Raw genomic sequence first — 16041 nt, 5'->3', positions numbered from 1 at the left:
GGCCGCCAAACCATGTGACGTATCAACAACAAATTAACAAACTTGAAAGAGAACATCAGGGGGAATGTACGTGTAAAGTTTCGCCTTAATCTGTCCAGCCCTTCTGGAGAAGAAGATTTTTTTTTAATAAACACTAAAAAACAAGATGGCGGCCGAATTACGTCATCGATGACGTCAAAAAAAACATTTTTGACGATGAATTTTGGTGTAGATGACGCTCAGAATTTTTCAGATTTTTCCTATATGGCGTTCTACTTGACGAATTTTCACCGGTATATCGCTTCACCTATGACGTCACGAAAAATCACACGTGTTCCCCATAGGGAGCTTAGTAAAATGTATCAAACGAAAAATTTTTCCATTGCACGGTTTCCGAGATACAGATGTCCAAAGTTTATCGTTTTTTTCAAGATGGCGCCCGCACCACATGACCAATTACGTCATAATTATAACGTGATTGTGCTATCAAAAAAGATACATACTGTGGTGAAAATTTTCTGTCGATCGGACTTAGTATTCCAGAGAAAATGATTTTTAAAGCGAAAAAGGGTGCAAAATGCCGGCGGAAAAATAATAATAATAAAAATAATAATAATGCGTAATAATAAACAGAAGAAAAACAATAGGGTACCCTGTACTCACAGGGTACCCTAATAATAATGCGTAATAATAAACAGAAGAAAAACAATAGGGTACCCTGTACTCACAGGGTACCCTAATAATGCGTAATAATAAACAGAAGAAAAACAATAGGGTACCCTGTACTGACAGGGTACCCTAATAATAACTAGAACTGCCACTTTATAACTGCTGGCAGTGATGACCAGGTACCTGTACACGACGCCTTCGATACGACGTGAGACTTAAACGACGGTCGCAAAGTTTCGCGACGATAGGATGAGCGGTTCCGGAGAAAATGATATTAAATGTTGTTCTTGAATCCGACGTGGCTGCCAAACCGTGTGACCTGTCGATTAGAAATTAACAAACTTATATTCACCGCTCGGGTGCGATACGTACGTGAAGTTTCCCCTCGATCTGACCGGCCGTTCTGGAGAAGAAGATGTTTGAGGGTTTTAGGGTAAATTCGACGTGGCCGCCAAACCGTGTGACCTATCGCTTCGAAATTAACAAACTTGTGAAAGGATGTCTTTGGGAAAGTGTGCGTGAATTTTTGCCTCGATCTGTCTGGCTGTTCTGGAGAAGAAGAATAAAAAAACTAGAACTGCCACTTTATAACTGCTGGCAGTGATGACCGGGTACCCAGTCCATCCGCCATTGACACAACTGATACAACATGAGACTTAAATCATAGTCGCAAAGTTTCGCATTTATCGGATAAGCGGTGCCAGAGAAAACATTATTTAATGGTGATACAACCACAGGCCTGCTTCGAGACGGCGCGGAACAGACGAGTTACGAACCGGGCAGCACAAAGCGTTCAATTTCCTTATTACTGGCGAACAGATTCAAATAATTAAATAATTCTGGCTGCCAAACCGCATGACCGATCAGGTTGAAATTTTAAACGTTTGTTTCGCATGTCGGCTAAATTACAAATGTGAAGTTTCGTATATATAGAAGCAGTGGTTCCAGAGTAAACATTAATTAATATTTATCCTTCAATCCAAGATGGCGGCCAAACCATGTGACTTATGACGTCATAATTTTCAACACATGTGCAAACACGAATGTAGACGATAAGCGCAAATTTTCGCTTCGCTAGGTTAAGCAGTTCCAGAGAAAACATTATTTAATATTTTTCTTAAAACCAACATGGCTGCCAAACCCTGGGCCCGATCGCGTTGAAATTTCAAACCCTCATTCCGCATGAGCGTTCCACCATAAACTTGATGTTTCACATTTATTGATGCAGTAGTTCCAGAGTAAACATTAATTAATATTTTTCCTTCAATCCACGATGGCTGCCAAACTTTGCGTCGTACCTCAAAAAGGGGGTGAGAACTTTTTATTCGTCATGGAGAGGCGGTCATAGTGGTGGAGTTTCGCCTGGATCTGTTCAGTCCTTTCAGAGAAAAATACGTTTAAAGATATTATTTTTTAATCCAAGATGGCTGACGAACCATGTGACCTATGACATTACAAATTTAAATTCTGCTTCCAACTGGGTATTGGAACACGTTTCTGAAGTTTCGTGTTAATCGGTAAAGGTGCGTTTTTCTATCCAAGATGGCCGCCAAACCATGTGACGTGTGACATCATAATTTTTACCACGCATGCACAGACAAAGGTAGATGATAATTACAAATTTTCGATTCGTTTGGTTAAGCGGTTCCAGAGAAAACATTATTTAATATTTTTCTTAAATCCAAGATGGCGGCCAAACCATGCGACTTATCAATTCTAAATTAACAAACCTATATCGCCTTCCTGTCCTGAATATAGTTCTGAAATCTCCCCTTCATTGGGCCAACGCTTCTGGAGAAGAAGATGTTTGAAGGTTTTCGGGTTTTTTCAAGATGGCCACCAAACCATGTGACCGATCAAGAACAAATTAACAAACTTGAGAAAGGACCTCATGGGGAATATATGTGTGAAGTTTCGTCTTAATCTGTCTTGCCCTTCTGGAGAAGAAGATTTTTAAAATTTATTCATTTTCAATCCAAGATGGCTGCCGAACCTTGTGACCAATGATATCATAAATTTAAATTCTGCTTTCCATCGTCGACCCGAACAAGTGTGTGAAGTTTCTTGAAAATCGGATAAGGTCTATTTTTCTATCCAAGATGGCCGCCAAACCATGTGACTTCTGAGGTAAAAATTTTTACCATGTATGCAGACTTGAGGGAGGAAGGCAATTGCAAATTTTCGCTTCGATGGCTTATGAAATACCAGAGAAAACATTATTTAATATTTTTCTTAAATCCAACATGGCGGCCAAACCATGTGACCTATCACTTCGAAATTAACAAACTTGCATCGCATACATGTCACGAATATAGTTCTGAAATCTCGCCTTCATGGGACCAGCGCTTCTGGAGAAGAAGATGTTTGAAGGTTTTAGTGTTTTTTCAAGATGGCCGCCAAACCATGTGACGTATCAACAACAAATTAACAAACTTGAAAGAGAACATCAGGGGGAATGTACGTGTAAAGTTTCGCCTTAATCTGTCCAGCCCTTCTGGAGAAGAAGATTTTTTTTTAATAAACACTAAAAAACAAGATGGCGGCCGAATTACGTCATCGATGACGTCAAAAAAAACATTTTTGACGATGAATTTTGGTGTAGATGACGCTCAGAATTTTTCAGATTTTTCCTATATGGCGTTCTACTTGACGAATTTTCACCGGTATATCGCTTCACCTATGACGTCACGAAAAATCACACGTGTTCCCCATAGGGAGCTTAGTAAAATATATCAAACGAAAAATTTTTCCATTGCACGGTTTCCGAGATACAGATGTCCAAAGTTTATCGTTTTTTTCAAGATGGCGCCCGCACCACATGACCAATTACGTCATAATTATAACGTGATTGTGCTATCAAAAAAGATACATACTGTGGTGAAAATTTTGTGTCGATCGGACTTAGTATTCCAGAGAAAATGATTTTTAAAGCGAAAAAGGGTGCAAAATGCCGGCGGAAAAATAATAATAATAAAAATAATAATAATGCGTAATAATAAACAGAAGAAAAACAATAGGGTACCCTGTACTCACAGGGTACCCTAATTATAAATTTTCAATCCAAGAGGGCTGATGAACCATGTGACCTATGACATCACAAGTTTATATTCTGCTTCAAAACGTGTGTTGGAACACGTCTGTCAAGTTTAGTGTTAATCGGAAAAGGTGTGTTTTTCTATCCAAGATGGCCACCACACAATGTGACGACGTCATAATTTTTAGCATGTCTTATTTTAGCATTTCATTATTTACTCTTCTTCTTCATTTTTCACTCATTCATTTTTTACCCTTCTTCTTCTCATTCATTTTTTTACTCTTCTTCTTCATTATTTTTAACTCTTCTTCTTCATTATTTCTCTTCTTCTTCATTGTTTTACTCTTCTTCTTCATTATTTTTAACTCTTCTTCTTCATTATTTCTCTTCTTCTTCATTGTTTTACTCTTCTTCTTCATTTAACACTCTTCTTCTTCATGATTTTTTTACTCATCTTCTTCATCATTTACTCTTCTTCTTCATTTTTTCTCTTCTTCTTCATTTTTTACTCTTCTTCACCATTTTATTACTCTTCTTCTTACTCTTCATCTTCATTTTATTAATCTTCTTCTTCATTATTTACTCTTCTAAATTAAAATTAAGAGAGCTCAGCATTGTTGTTCTTCTTCTTCTTCTTCTTCTTCTTCTTCTTCTTCTTCTTCTTCTTCTTCTTCTGGTGAAGACAGATCCTTTAGGACTCGACTATTTCATATACAGGATCCGTATCTCCTTAAATACTAAACACTTGTACACATCCTCGCATTGAGGGTGCCTTTTGAGAGCGTCTATCATGAACTTTTAAATATATTTGGACATTTGCTTTAAAGTTTAGAAAAGTTCAAGTTATTATTTAAAGATTATTCCATTTAATGTATTGTAATTTCATAAATACACTATTTTCTCGTCATGAACGACGCTCGTCCATGACTGGTCTCGCTATTGGCTCCGTCAAGGCATGTGATGAAATATCGGAAGTTGTTTTCTTTTCTTCTTCTTAAGTTCTTGTTCTTCTTCTTCTGGTGAAGACAAAACCTTTAGGACGCGGCTCTTGGACACATTTGTCCTTGTTAACGTATGTGCAGGCATGGGGCTAGATTATAGTAGCCAGGTATTGCTTCGATAGGTTATGTGGTTCCAGAGAAAACATTATTTAATATAATTCTTGAGTCCAACATGGCTGCCAAACCATGTGATCTATCAATTAGAAATTAACAAACTTGTGAAAGGATGTCTTGCGGAAAGTTTGTGTGAATTTTTGCCTCAATCTGTCTGGCTGTTCTGGAGAAGAAGATTTTTTAAAATTTATTAATTTTCAATCCAAGATGGCAGACGAACCATGTGATCTATGACATCATAAATTTAAATTCTGGTTCCAATCGTGTAGTGGAACACGTTTGTGAAGTTTCGTCTTTATCGGACAAAGTGCGTTATTCTATCCAAGACGGCCGCCAAACCATGTGACATGTGACGTCATAATTTTAACGTGCATGCCAGGCATGGGGGTAGATTATATTGGCCAAGTTTCGCTTCGATAGGTTATGTGGTTCCAGAGAAAACATTATTTCATATAATTCTTGAATCCAACATGGCCACCAAACCATGTGACCTATCAATTAGAAATTAACAAAGTTATATTCACCACTCGTGTGCACTACCCAGACCTCGGCCCTTGATACAACATGAGATACATGAGATGACAAAAAAATTTATATTCTGCTTTCAACTGTCGTGGAACATGTCTGAAGTTTCGTGTTAATCGGAAAAGGTGCGTTTTTCTTTCCAAGATGGCCACCCAAATATGTGACTTGTGATGTCATAATTTATACCATATATGCAGACATCATGGCGGATGACAGTTGCAAATTTTCGCTTCGATAGGTTAAGCCATTCCAGAGAAAACATTATTTAATATTTTTCTTAAATCCAACATGGCCGCCAAACCATGTGACTTGTGACGTAATAATTTTTACCATGTATGCAGAATTGATGGAAGATAGCATTTGCAAATTTTCGCTTCGATAGGTTAAGCGGTTCCAGAGAAAGCATTATTTAATATTTTCCTTAAATCCAACATGGCTGCCAAACGATGTGACCTGTCAATTAGAAATTAACAAAGTTATATTCACTACTCGTGTGCACTACCCAGACCTTGGCCCTTGATACAACATGAGATACATGAGATGACAAAAAATTTAGTTTCTGCTTTCAACTGTGTCGTGGAACATGTCTGTGAAGTTTCGTGTTAATCGGAAAAGGTTCGTTTTTCTATCCAAGATGGCCGCCCAACTATGTGACTTGTGACGTCATAATTTCTACCATGTATGCAGACATCAGGGGGATGACAGTTGCAAATTTTCGCTTCGATAGGTTAAGCCGTTCCAGAGAAAACATTATTTAATATTTTTCTTAAATCCAACATGGCCACCAAACCATGTAACTTGTGACGTAATAATTTTTACCATGTATGCAGAATTGAAGGAAGATGGCATTTGCAAATTTTCGCTTCAATAGGTTAAGCGGTTCCAGAGAAAGCAATATTTAATATTTTCCTTAAATCCAACATGGCTGCCAAACGATGTGACCTATCAATTAGAAATTAACAAACTCGTATTCCCTACTCATGTGCAATACGTGTGTGAAGTTTCCCCTTGATTAGATCAGCCGTTCTGGAGAAGATGTTTGAAGGTTTTAGGGTAAATTCAAGATGGCCACCAAACCATGTGACCGATCAAGAAGAAATTAACAAACTTGAAAAAGCACCACATGGGGAATATATGTGTAAAGTTTCGTCTCGATCTGTCTTGCCGTTCTGGAGAAGATTTTTTAAATTTATTAATTTTCAATCCAAGATGGCTGCCGAAGCATGTGACCTAAAACATCATAAATTTATATTCAGCTTCCCATTGGGGACCCGAACAAGTGTGTGAAGTTTCGTATAAATCGGATAAGGTCAGTTTTTCTATCCAAGATGGCCGCCAAACCATGTGACTTGTGACGTCATAATTTTTACTATGATTGCAGACATCATGGAGGATGATAGTTGCAAATTTTCGCTTCGATAGGTTATGTGATTCCAGAGAAAACATTATTTAATATTTTCATGAATCCAACATGGCTGTCAAACCATGTGACCTATCAATTAGAAATTAACAAACTTATATTCCCTACTCGTGGCCAATAGGTTTGTGAAGTTTCCCCTTGTTCTGACGAGCCGTTCTGGAGAAGATGTTTGAAGGTTTTGGGTAAATTCAAGATGGCCACCAAACCGTATGACCGATCAATAAGAAATTAACAAACTTGATAAAGGACCTCATGGGGAATGTGTGTTTAAAGTTTCACCTCAATCTGTTTAGCTGTTCTGGAGAAGAAGATTTTTTTTTTTTAATTCCCAAAACAAGATGGTTGCCGATCCAAGTGACCTATGACGTCATAACATATTTTTTCTACGGTCAATTGTTGTGCAGATGAGGCTCAAGAAATTTCAGATTTTTCCTATGCAGCGTTGTACCTAACGAATTTTGACCGGTAAACCTCTTGACCGATAACCTCACGAAAAATCACCCCTGTTCCCCTTGAGGAGCTTATTCAAATGTATGAAGTGAAAACATTTTTTACCCTGGAAAGTTTCAGAGATAGAGGTCCAAAGTTTTTCGGTTTTTTCAAGATGGCGCCCGTACCACGTGACCCATGATGTCACAATTACCACTTAAGTTTGCTATCAAAAAAGATACATACTATGGTGAAAATTTTGTGTCGATCGGACTTACCGTTCCTGAGAAAATGATTTTTAAAGCGAAAGAACCCGCAAAATTGCTGGTGGAAAAATATAAAAAATAAAAAATAAAAAATAAGGAAATAAACAGAAGAAAAACAATTGGGTTCCCTGTCAGAATGACAGGGTACCCTAATAAAAAATAAAAAATAAGGAAATAAACAGAAGAAAAACAATAGGGTTCCCTGTCAGAATGACAGGGTACCCTAATTAGTTGGATTCCACTGATTCCAAGGAAAAGAGATCATAAAACATACCTGGGAAAGAGTCCAGAGGAAGGTGTTGGTTCACATGGTGGCCAATACACACCATGACAGCATCAAACACTGTGCTTTCTTCTTTCCCATTCTCATCCACAACAGTGACATTCCATTGACCAGAAATTGTGAAGTCCTCTCGCTTTGTAACTGCTGTTACTTTTCTCTGGATTGCAAAGGAAACAATTAAATATTTTATTAACTGCGAAGTGTTATCTGCTTCTTGCCACAAACGAGAGTAATTTGAAAGTAATTCTTGCCACAAACGAGAGTAAAAGGTGAAAGTAATTTGAAAGGAAATCGAGATATAGGAAGAGCCAATGCCATGAATTATCTTTGGTTATTTTTCAACATTTGCTTGCTGTGATGGGACATATTGGGATCACTTTATATGACCTCTCATTGTTTGTTGTGATCAATGTAAATCAGGCATTTGATATCGTGTTGATTTAATCAAGTTTGATGGCATGTCTTGGGTTGAGAATAATTCCTTTTGTTTTTTGTTTTTGAGTCGAGACATGAGTTTAAATAAAATATACACTGGAAGTGGCAGGTTGCATAGTCGTGTGCATCAAAAGGGTGTATGGAAGGAACATTCTGCTCATTTAGTCATACTTCTGGTCGCTACTTCCGAGAGTAATTACCTTACATAAGTTTCTGGGGTGCGAGCATGTCACACATTTACTGCACATGATCCATGCATGTCATGGTCGAAGAATAAACTGACGTTGCTCACTGAATGCCTCAAATTGCTTCCGCTTTGATAAAATGAAGTGAATGGTTAATACAGTGGTAAAGGTGCTTGCTACAGAATTAAAACTGCAGTGAAGTTTCAGATACAACATGATATTGGACCCCCAAAGCCCAAAATTGTCAACATCCAACAAACCTTGAAGAGGATATGTTTCATCAAATTAAACCTCTCCACAAAAAGTCGAAAGTACTGCAAAATCAAGGAATGATGCATGAAGTTGGGGAAGTTCCGTGGGATGGGGAAGTCACTAAAGCACATCATCTCCTTGGAAGTGTTGATCACCAACGATCGATACACACTTGCTCGTTCTTCCTCCGCTCCTTCCTGCAGAATGAAGTGGTCCACACTTGGTCAAACTTGGGAGGAAAAAAAAAACACTGAATAGAAGAACCATGAGTGTTGCATCATTCTTATCTATGCAATACTAGACTCGGTGGGGTAATGGTTGGAACATCCGCTCTGAGTCTGGGAAGTTGGAAATTCAAACCACAGCTGAGTCAAACCAAACACAAACTGTTTGAGTGATTAATTTTTCATTATCCAATATGAAAATATGGTATTTTTTTTTCCAGGTAAACTAAATAAAATGTAAGATGTTTCTTATTACCCTCACCGAAGAATTCAGAGAGGGTATTGATTGCATTTGGGTCCGTTTGTGTCTGTCTGTCTGTTTGTCCCCACAGAACTTTCGTGTTTTTCTACGTAACCGCTTGGCAGATTGAGACGAAATTTTCACCATTGGTGCGACTACTCATGTAGAATGTTTCAATTATAAGTATGACGTCACAGGTCACGTGGTGTGGCAGCCATATTTGAAAAACGGAAAAACTTTGGACCTCAATCTGAAACTACACCAAGGAAAAAAATTGAAACTTGGCAGTATAACTTGGCACATACTCGTGGGGAATGAGGGTGATTTTTTTTTAATGATGTCACAGGTGCCCTCGTTATGATGTCATAATTGCATATGTAGAACGCCACATCCAATCAGTATGAAAACTTTTGAGGGTCAACTCGGGATGAAATGGTCCACAGAAAAAAAAAATCATGACGTCACCAGTCAGGTGATTCAGCAGCCATATTATTAAAAAAAAAACATTCAAAAATCTTCTTCTGGACAAATCGCTGGACAAATTGAGGGGAATCTTCACACAAGTGTTCCCCAAGCAATGGGTGCACAAGTGGCACATTGCAAGTACTCCTCATGGGGAATGAGTGGTATTTTTATGACGTCATAATTGCATCTGTAGAATGCTACATTCGATCAGTATGGAAAATTTTGAAGGTCATCTACGGATAAAAAGTTCCACAAATTTTTTTTGATGACCTCATTGGTCACGTGATTCGGCAGCCATCTTTTTTAACCTTCAAAAACCTTCTTCTTTGAAATGGCTGAAAGATCAAGGTGAAACTTTACACATATGACTGCCTATCCATGAAGAACAAAAGCGTCACACATCTGATGTCATACATCACATGGTTTGGCAGCCACGTTGGATTTACCCTTGAACCTATAAAAATACACCACTCAAAAGAAGTCCTGGTGAGGGTTTGCAATCTCTGATTGCTCTTTTTCTTGTGTATTGTAAAGGAGTTCTCCACCTTTTATACCACAAACTACATATTGGGTAAAAGCTCAGATTATAAACTAATTTGTTACACACAAAATCAACATTACTCCACTCAGTTTTATAATGGATTGGTAAAAACAATTAATTATGTCTGCCACCTAAAGTGAAGGAGGTTACGTTTTCACCACTGTCTGTTTGTTTGTTTGCAGGATATCTCAAAAATTTGTGGATGGATTCGGACAAAACTCGGACATGTGGCAAGAAAGAATTGATTCAATTTTGGTGAAGATCTGAATCCAGATCAGGACCTGACAATTTTTAAGTGATTCTTCACCATTGAGAGAAAGGGCGAAACCGATATAGAGCAGGATATCTCACAAAGTTGTGGACGCAATTGGACGAAACTTGATGGACAGATTGGGTGTGTGACAAAGACGAATTGATTCGATTTTGGTGAAGATCTGGCTTCTAGAATTTTTTTAAGTGATTCTTCACCATTGAGAGAGAGGGCCAAAACGATATATAGCACGATCTCTCAAAAATATATTGGGCACAATATGTTCTCGTGGATCAGGCATTGCATGGTGGAGGTATGCGCTTTACCGAGTGACCTTCTAGTTCTACATGTTTTCATATCACTGGACAAGCTGTCCGTCAATATTACCACATTCATCAACATCTAAAGGATCACCAGACACACCGCTTTTTGAAAACTCTGAATTATTTCCTGAAAACTCCAAAACATTTGCTGCTGTATCATCGCTTGAATTTCCCCTGTTTTCTTAATCACTTATACACTCTAGATCTCACCATTTCTTTTTAAAATGCAAATGAAATCACTCCACAAGCAATGATTAATTTTGCCCAATAAACATCGACCGAAGAAACAAGCGAGAATGTAACAAATTCTAAACCAATTATTGCAAGCCATGCTAAACATACCCACATGCCTTCAAATAGGAACAAACAATGCCGATTGTTGAACAATAACGCAGACCACAATCGTGGCCGACAGCACATTCCTGTGTGGCTTAAATCGTGGCCAACAACAAGCATACAGTTCAAAATAGTATGTGCTGCTTCCTTGCTTGACAATCAGCAATGCAAAGGATAACACGATGGACAATCCCCAGCCGTTGGCATCAATGGGAAGGAGGAAATTCCTCCTTAGAAAATGCCCCCACTGAGTGTGTTGAGAAATGTGGCGGCCATTGTTGTGGCATCACCAATACCCAGAGTACCCTTGGAAGTTATGGCACTTCTCCCAAGCTCAGTGGCTGTGTTTGTCTTTGCGAACAGTCCAGTGTTGTGTCTCGTGTATTTATCTGTATGTCCGTGTGTGTGTGTGTGTGTGTGTGTGTGTGTGTGTGTGTGTGTGTGTGTGTGTGTGATGTGTGTGTGTGAGATGTGTGTGTGTGAGATGTGAGTGTGTGCGTCCGTGCGTGGTAGCACTCCACTGCAAGCCTTTGATCCTGCAAATAAATAAATAAATAAATGCTTAATCATATGTTTATTGGAGGGTTACTGCAAACTATGAATGCATTTTCTCTTGGCCTCAAATGAGTGTTCTGGCTGCACGGTGCAACATGCCCCATTTACATCGATATGCATTACAGTATTATGATAAAAGCTGTGATTGCGACATTTAAATTGAGGTCATGTATTCTTCTGCGTTTACTTTAAATTTTTCACATTATCAATGTGCATTTTCATGACATCACATCAGATATGCAACACCCCAATACCCTCACCCTCCAATATGTACATAATAACTATGTGGTTAGTCTGGTGTTAGCTTAGCGGTTAAGGTGGCTGGTTTGGGACCTTAGGGTCCTGAGTTGAAGCCCCTATCGACCATGGAATTAACACCAGGTGGGGTTGACTCAGCATGTCATCCTTCCAAGGTCGGTGAAATGAGTACCATTGTACTGGGGTAATAACCATTTGGGATAACCTGCGTTGGAGTGGTGACCCGTACAGGATATAGCCCCTAATGCATCATATGACACTGTGAAGAATATCCACGTACATCTCCAAATGTAATATATATTTGGCATAATCAGCAATAATTATCTTGAATGCAAATGCAACATATTCATAACCTGATTTTCTTTTTCCATAAACTATCATCGTAATGTATGTAATGATGGTTCACAACAAGAAAAACTGAAATAATTTGAATAGATCCCTTCACTGGAATGAGTGCACACATGACAATGAGATGCCATTTAAATATAGTTTCAAATATATTGCTTCACAAATGACCGAAAAGGGTTAACGAGTTAATTAATTTGCTATGCATGTTTCGATGAGTCGTATTGTATTTGCCCAGTTGGTGCTGCCACTGCCAGGTTTGGTTGTTTATATTCGTCATTACACTTGAATTACACTTCATTACACGTGGGGCCATACAAGTATGTAAAGTAGAAATGTTTATTCGTTTTAAAACAGTTTATTTATTTTTAGTTCTGGTTCCCTTTTTGGCCCTCTCTCTTATTTTCCCCACAAACCCGATGAGGGTGTTGAGAGTGAAAATCTAACTGGAGCTGTTCAGGTACATGATGTGTGCACTTTTGGATGAGAACAGAATGGGGCCAGCACATGTGATGTATACCTCTCATAAAATAAAATAATAATAAACAGAGGTTTTTGCTTTTTGAAATTGACATTCACTCAAAACAAGGCTGAGAGCTACTAAATGTGAAGGGCTGCATTGAAAAAGAAGAAGAGGAAAAAACTGGCAAAACCTTCACCTTGTCCTGAAACAAGGAAACCTCTTCACAGGACCACTGTGTAGGATGGGGTAACTAGGCCAGGTGGAAAAATGAATTTTCCTACCCCCATTTGGTGTTTTTTTGTTAGGAGACACCATCTTTGCATTTTACGGCTCTTGTCTTCAAAAGGGAGCTCATCCACCCTTTGTCAGGTGTTGTGTTTTGTAGTCCTGGCAGGGTGCCTCAGTCACCCTCCCCACTTGCAAAGCCAGTGAAGGGTGTCTGTTTAGTTGCCGCCAACCCGACCATGCGGCAGGTAGCACTTGGTTACATTACCAGTGCAGTCCCAAAAGACTGACCTGACCTGTGCTGTGCTGTGCTTGCATTCTTTTGATGTGAAGATCAAACATGTTCATATTCTATTTTATAAGTACCAGAACATTGATCAGTACAATTCGATTTATTTTTCAAATCACGCTTTTCATTTCAAAAGCAAATCTCAGTGCTTTCCAAAAAAGAAAAACAGTAAATATTAATTATCAACGTCAAAGTTAAAAATTAATACATTCAAACATGAAGCAAAGGTCAGGTTTTGCAAAAACAACATGATTGCATGAAAAGATTGTGCCAATTGGCAATGATGCCGGTATACCAATGTGCACAAACAACTTTACCCAGTTGAAAGTACACACAAACAAGTTCAGTACTTGTGCAGAATAAGACTAATTCTGAATTCATCCATCTCCCCAAGAAACAAAATCAACGTCATTATACACCAACTTGCAGTGCCGGTATTCCAATATAGCTGTGCAGCCATAAACAAGCCACAATTGGAGATCAACAATTTTGACACCAAAACAAGGAAACTTCTAACTATTCACAAGATGTTCTTCAAAAACAAATGCACACCAAGGTTGTACTTACCGATGCAAGGAGGCGGAGGTGGTTAGATGGAGCTCAACCAAGTGCCCAAGTGCACAGAACATGGTGTGTAGGACTAGCGGAGTATGTGAAAAGTTCAACAGATTGCCAGATGAGATTTGTACACGAGCAAATAAACAACAAAAAAGAAAAGGGATCCTTAATCCATTTAGCAACAAACTTCCAAAAACAAGTGCAAATGATGGACACAACACAGGAAATCCAACAGAAACCAACAGCCCAATGACTGTAAAGAAAAAAAAAAGAAGGAAAATTACAAAAACAAATATCAGCAGATATCCTCCAACAAATGGGAGAATGATAAAGGAGCAGAAACATTAAAAAAAGAAAAGAAAAAAAAAAGAACTTGACAGGACAGGGATTGACAAGGAAGGTTCTTTGGAATGGTGAAGAAGAGTTCAAAGTAATTGGGATGGAGAACGAGTCATCATCAATGCCCAAGACCAAGGAGACTACACAAATTGGTGGGATTGAGTCAATCAATCAGACAAACGCAAGTTTTGCTGGGAAGAAACAGAAAGTACCAGACACCTCCTTTTGGGATGTAAAAAACTCATGTCGGAACAGCTGTACACAGAAAGACGTGACAGCATCTGTGGAGTAATCCACTGGCACATCTGAAAACATTCCAATCCCAGAACAATCATGGAAACACAAACTAAATGCAATCCTTGAAAATGAACAAGTAATGCTCACGTGTGACAAAATATGATCCCGTTAAGTGTGAACATCACAAACAAAGGATTACGTCCAGATGTGGTGCTCAAACACAAAAAGGAAAAGTCAGCATTGTTGATCAAGGTTTCAGTTCCCAATAATTTTGTACGAAATGATACAGAAATTACGAAAATGACCAAATACCAGGATCTGAAAAATGAGATAAAGATGACCTGGAAATTGAAGAAAGCTGAAATTGTACCGATGATAGTCGGAGTCACAGGAATGACAAAGAAAACCCATAGTGAGTGTTTAAAAATCATTCCTGGGAATGTCACTACAAACGAGCTACAAGTTGAGGCTGTCAGAGGTTCGGTGAAGATTTTGAAAAGAGCCCTTGGAACCAGGCGATGAGAACGAAACTTCAAAGTTTCTTTCATGAATCATGATCCTTTATAAATAAATAGGAGGTGGAGATTTTGAATTCTGGGAGAACATCCTCCCACCTCCTGAAACCCACAAATGGAGATAACAAACAACGACAGAAATTACTTCAATATTGTGTGTAACGTCGATCAACTGCAGACATGTCTTATCATTCACCAAATTGGACAATTTGGATCTCGTCTTGGGATGTTGTGCCATTCTCAACTAGAGCCTCTTGTTGTTGATCAGGAGACTGTGGCTGTACCTGGTGAATGCAAATGTGCCTCTCTTAGCCATCCCAGACATGTTCAATTGCATTTAAGTCTGGAAATCGTGACAGGCAGTCCATGTGAGTGATGTGGTCCTAAAGTGCAGCGTTGACTATGAACATGGTGTGGACAAGTATCGTTATCGATAAAAATGAAGTACAGACGTTGCTGTTGGGCTAAATAGATGACTGCAGGTGTAATGGTATCATTCCTGCATCTGAAACAACTCTGCCACCCCTTTGAATAATGAAAAGATCAGTTAATCAGCAAATAAACCAATGTCACCCGCAGGGTGACCCGTATCTTGCCAAAAGGTGACCATGTGTGACTTCTTTAAGGTCACACTGAGGTGAACAGAGCTGCTATCCACCAGGAGTGACTCCTTGAGGAATATCTGCCTACGAGAGATTCCGATGAGAATCGTTCTACAGAGTAACCATGAAAAATATGTGTTTGCCTCATAACGTCACCAAATGACGTCATAATGTCTCAAGCTTGACATATCTAGAAAGCACTCATCAAGGTGTTCAATTTGAGGTACTACACGATATGGTTCCTAAAACTTGAAAATTTGACCTTGGGGTCAAACATGTTTGACCTCAGGCGCAAACCATGAAGGTCAAGGCCAATCGCCACCAAAAACTAATCAGCTGAGCGCCAGACCATATACGACATTCCCATAAAGTTTGGAGACGATTAGATTAAAATTACTCAAAAAATAAGGGTTTCGTCGACTCCCCTGATTTGCGACAAAGTGACCTTGACCTTTGACCTTCAAAATTTTATGCGCTGAAAGGGACCTCTATAGGCCTCTGATATGCGAAGTTCCAAAAATTTCCAATGATAACTGTGCTCTGCAGAGTGATTTATACGTGATTACAGACAAAAAAAAAAACATATGAAGGTCAAGGCCAATCGCCACCAAAAATTAATCAGCTGAGCGCCAGATCATGAACAATATTCCCATGAAGTTTGAAGACAATCCGATCAAAATTAC

At 38.7% G+C, this 16041-nt stretch overlaps 1 protein-coding gene across 6 annotated transcripts in view; it reads right to left on the bottom strand.

Annotated features, from left to right (window-relative positions):
- Positions 1-16041, bottom strand: part of LOC147026195 (flavin-containing monooxygenase 5-like) — a 95676-nt gene that overhangs the window by 73638 nt on the left and 5997 nt on the right. For 3 of the 6 annotated variants that reach the window (XM_085881337.1, XM_085881338.1, XM_085881341.1), the window contains exons 2-3: positions 8601-8789; positions 7712-7877 (exon numbers count right to left, since the gene is read on the bottom strand). In XM_085881337.1, coding sequence (XP_085737463.1) covers positions 7712-7877; positions 8601-8789 — 355 coding nt within the window. The other 3 variants (XM_085881339.1, XM_085881340.1, XM_085881336.1) reach the window with 3 other exon arrangements.

Source organism: Eptatretus burgeri, chromosome 5 (genome assembly GCF_056783735.1).
Source record: "Eptatretus burgeri isolate ZD-2024b chromosome 5, Ebu_testis_v1, whole genome shotgun sequence".
In the NCBI taxonomy this organism is placed as follows: Eukaryota; Metazoa; Chordata; class Myxini; order Myxiniformes; family Myxinidae; genus Eptatretus; species Eptatretus burgeri.
This window is presented reverse-complemented; position numbering and strand designations above follow the sequence as displayed.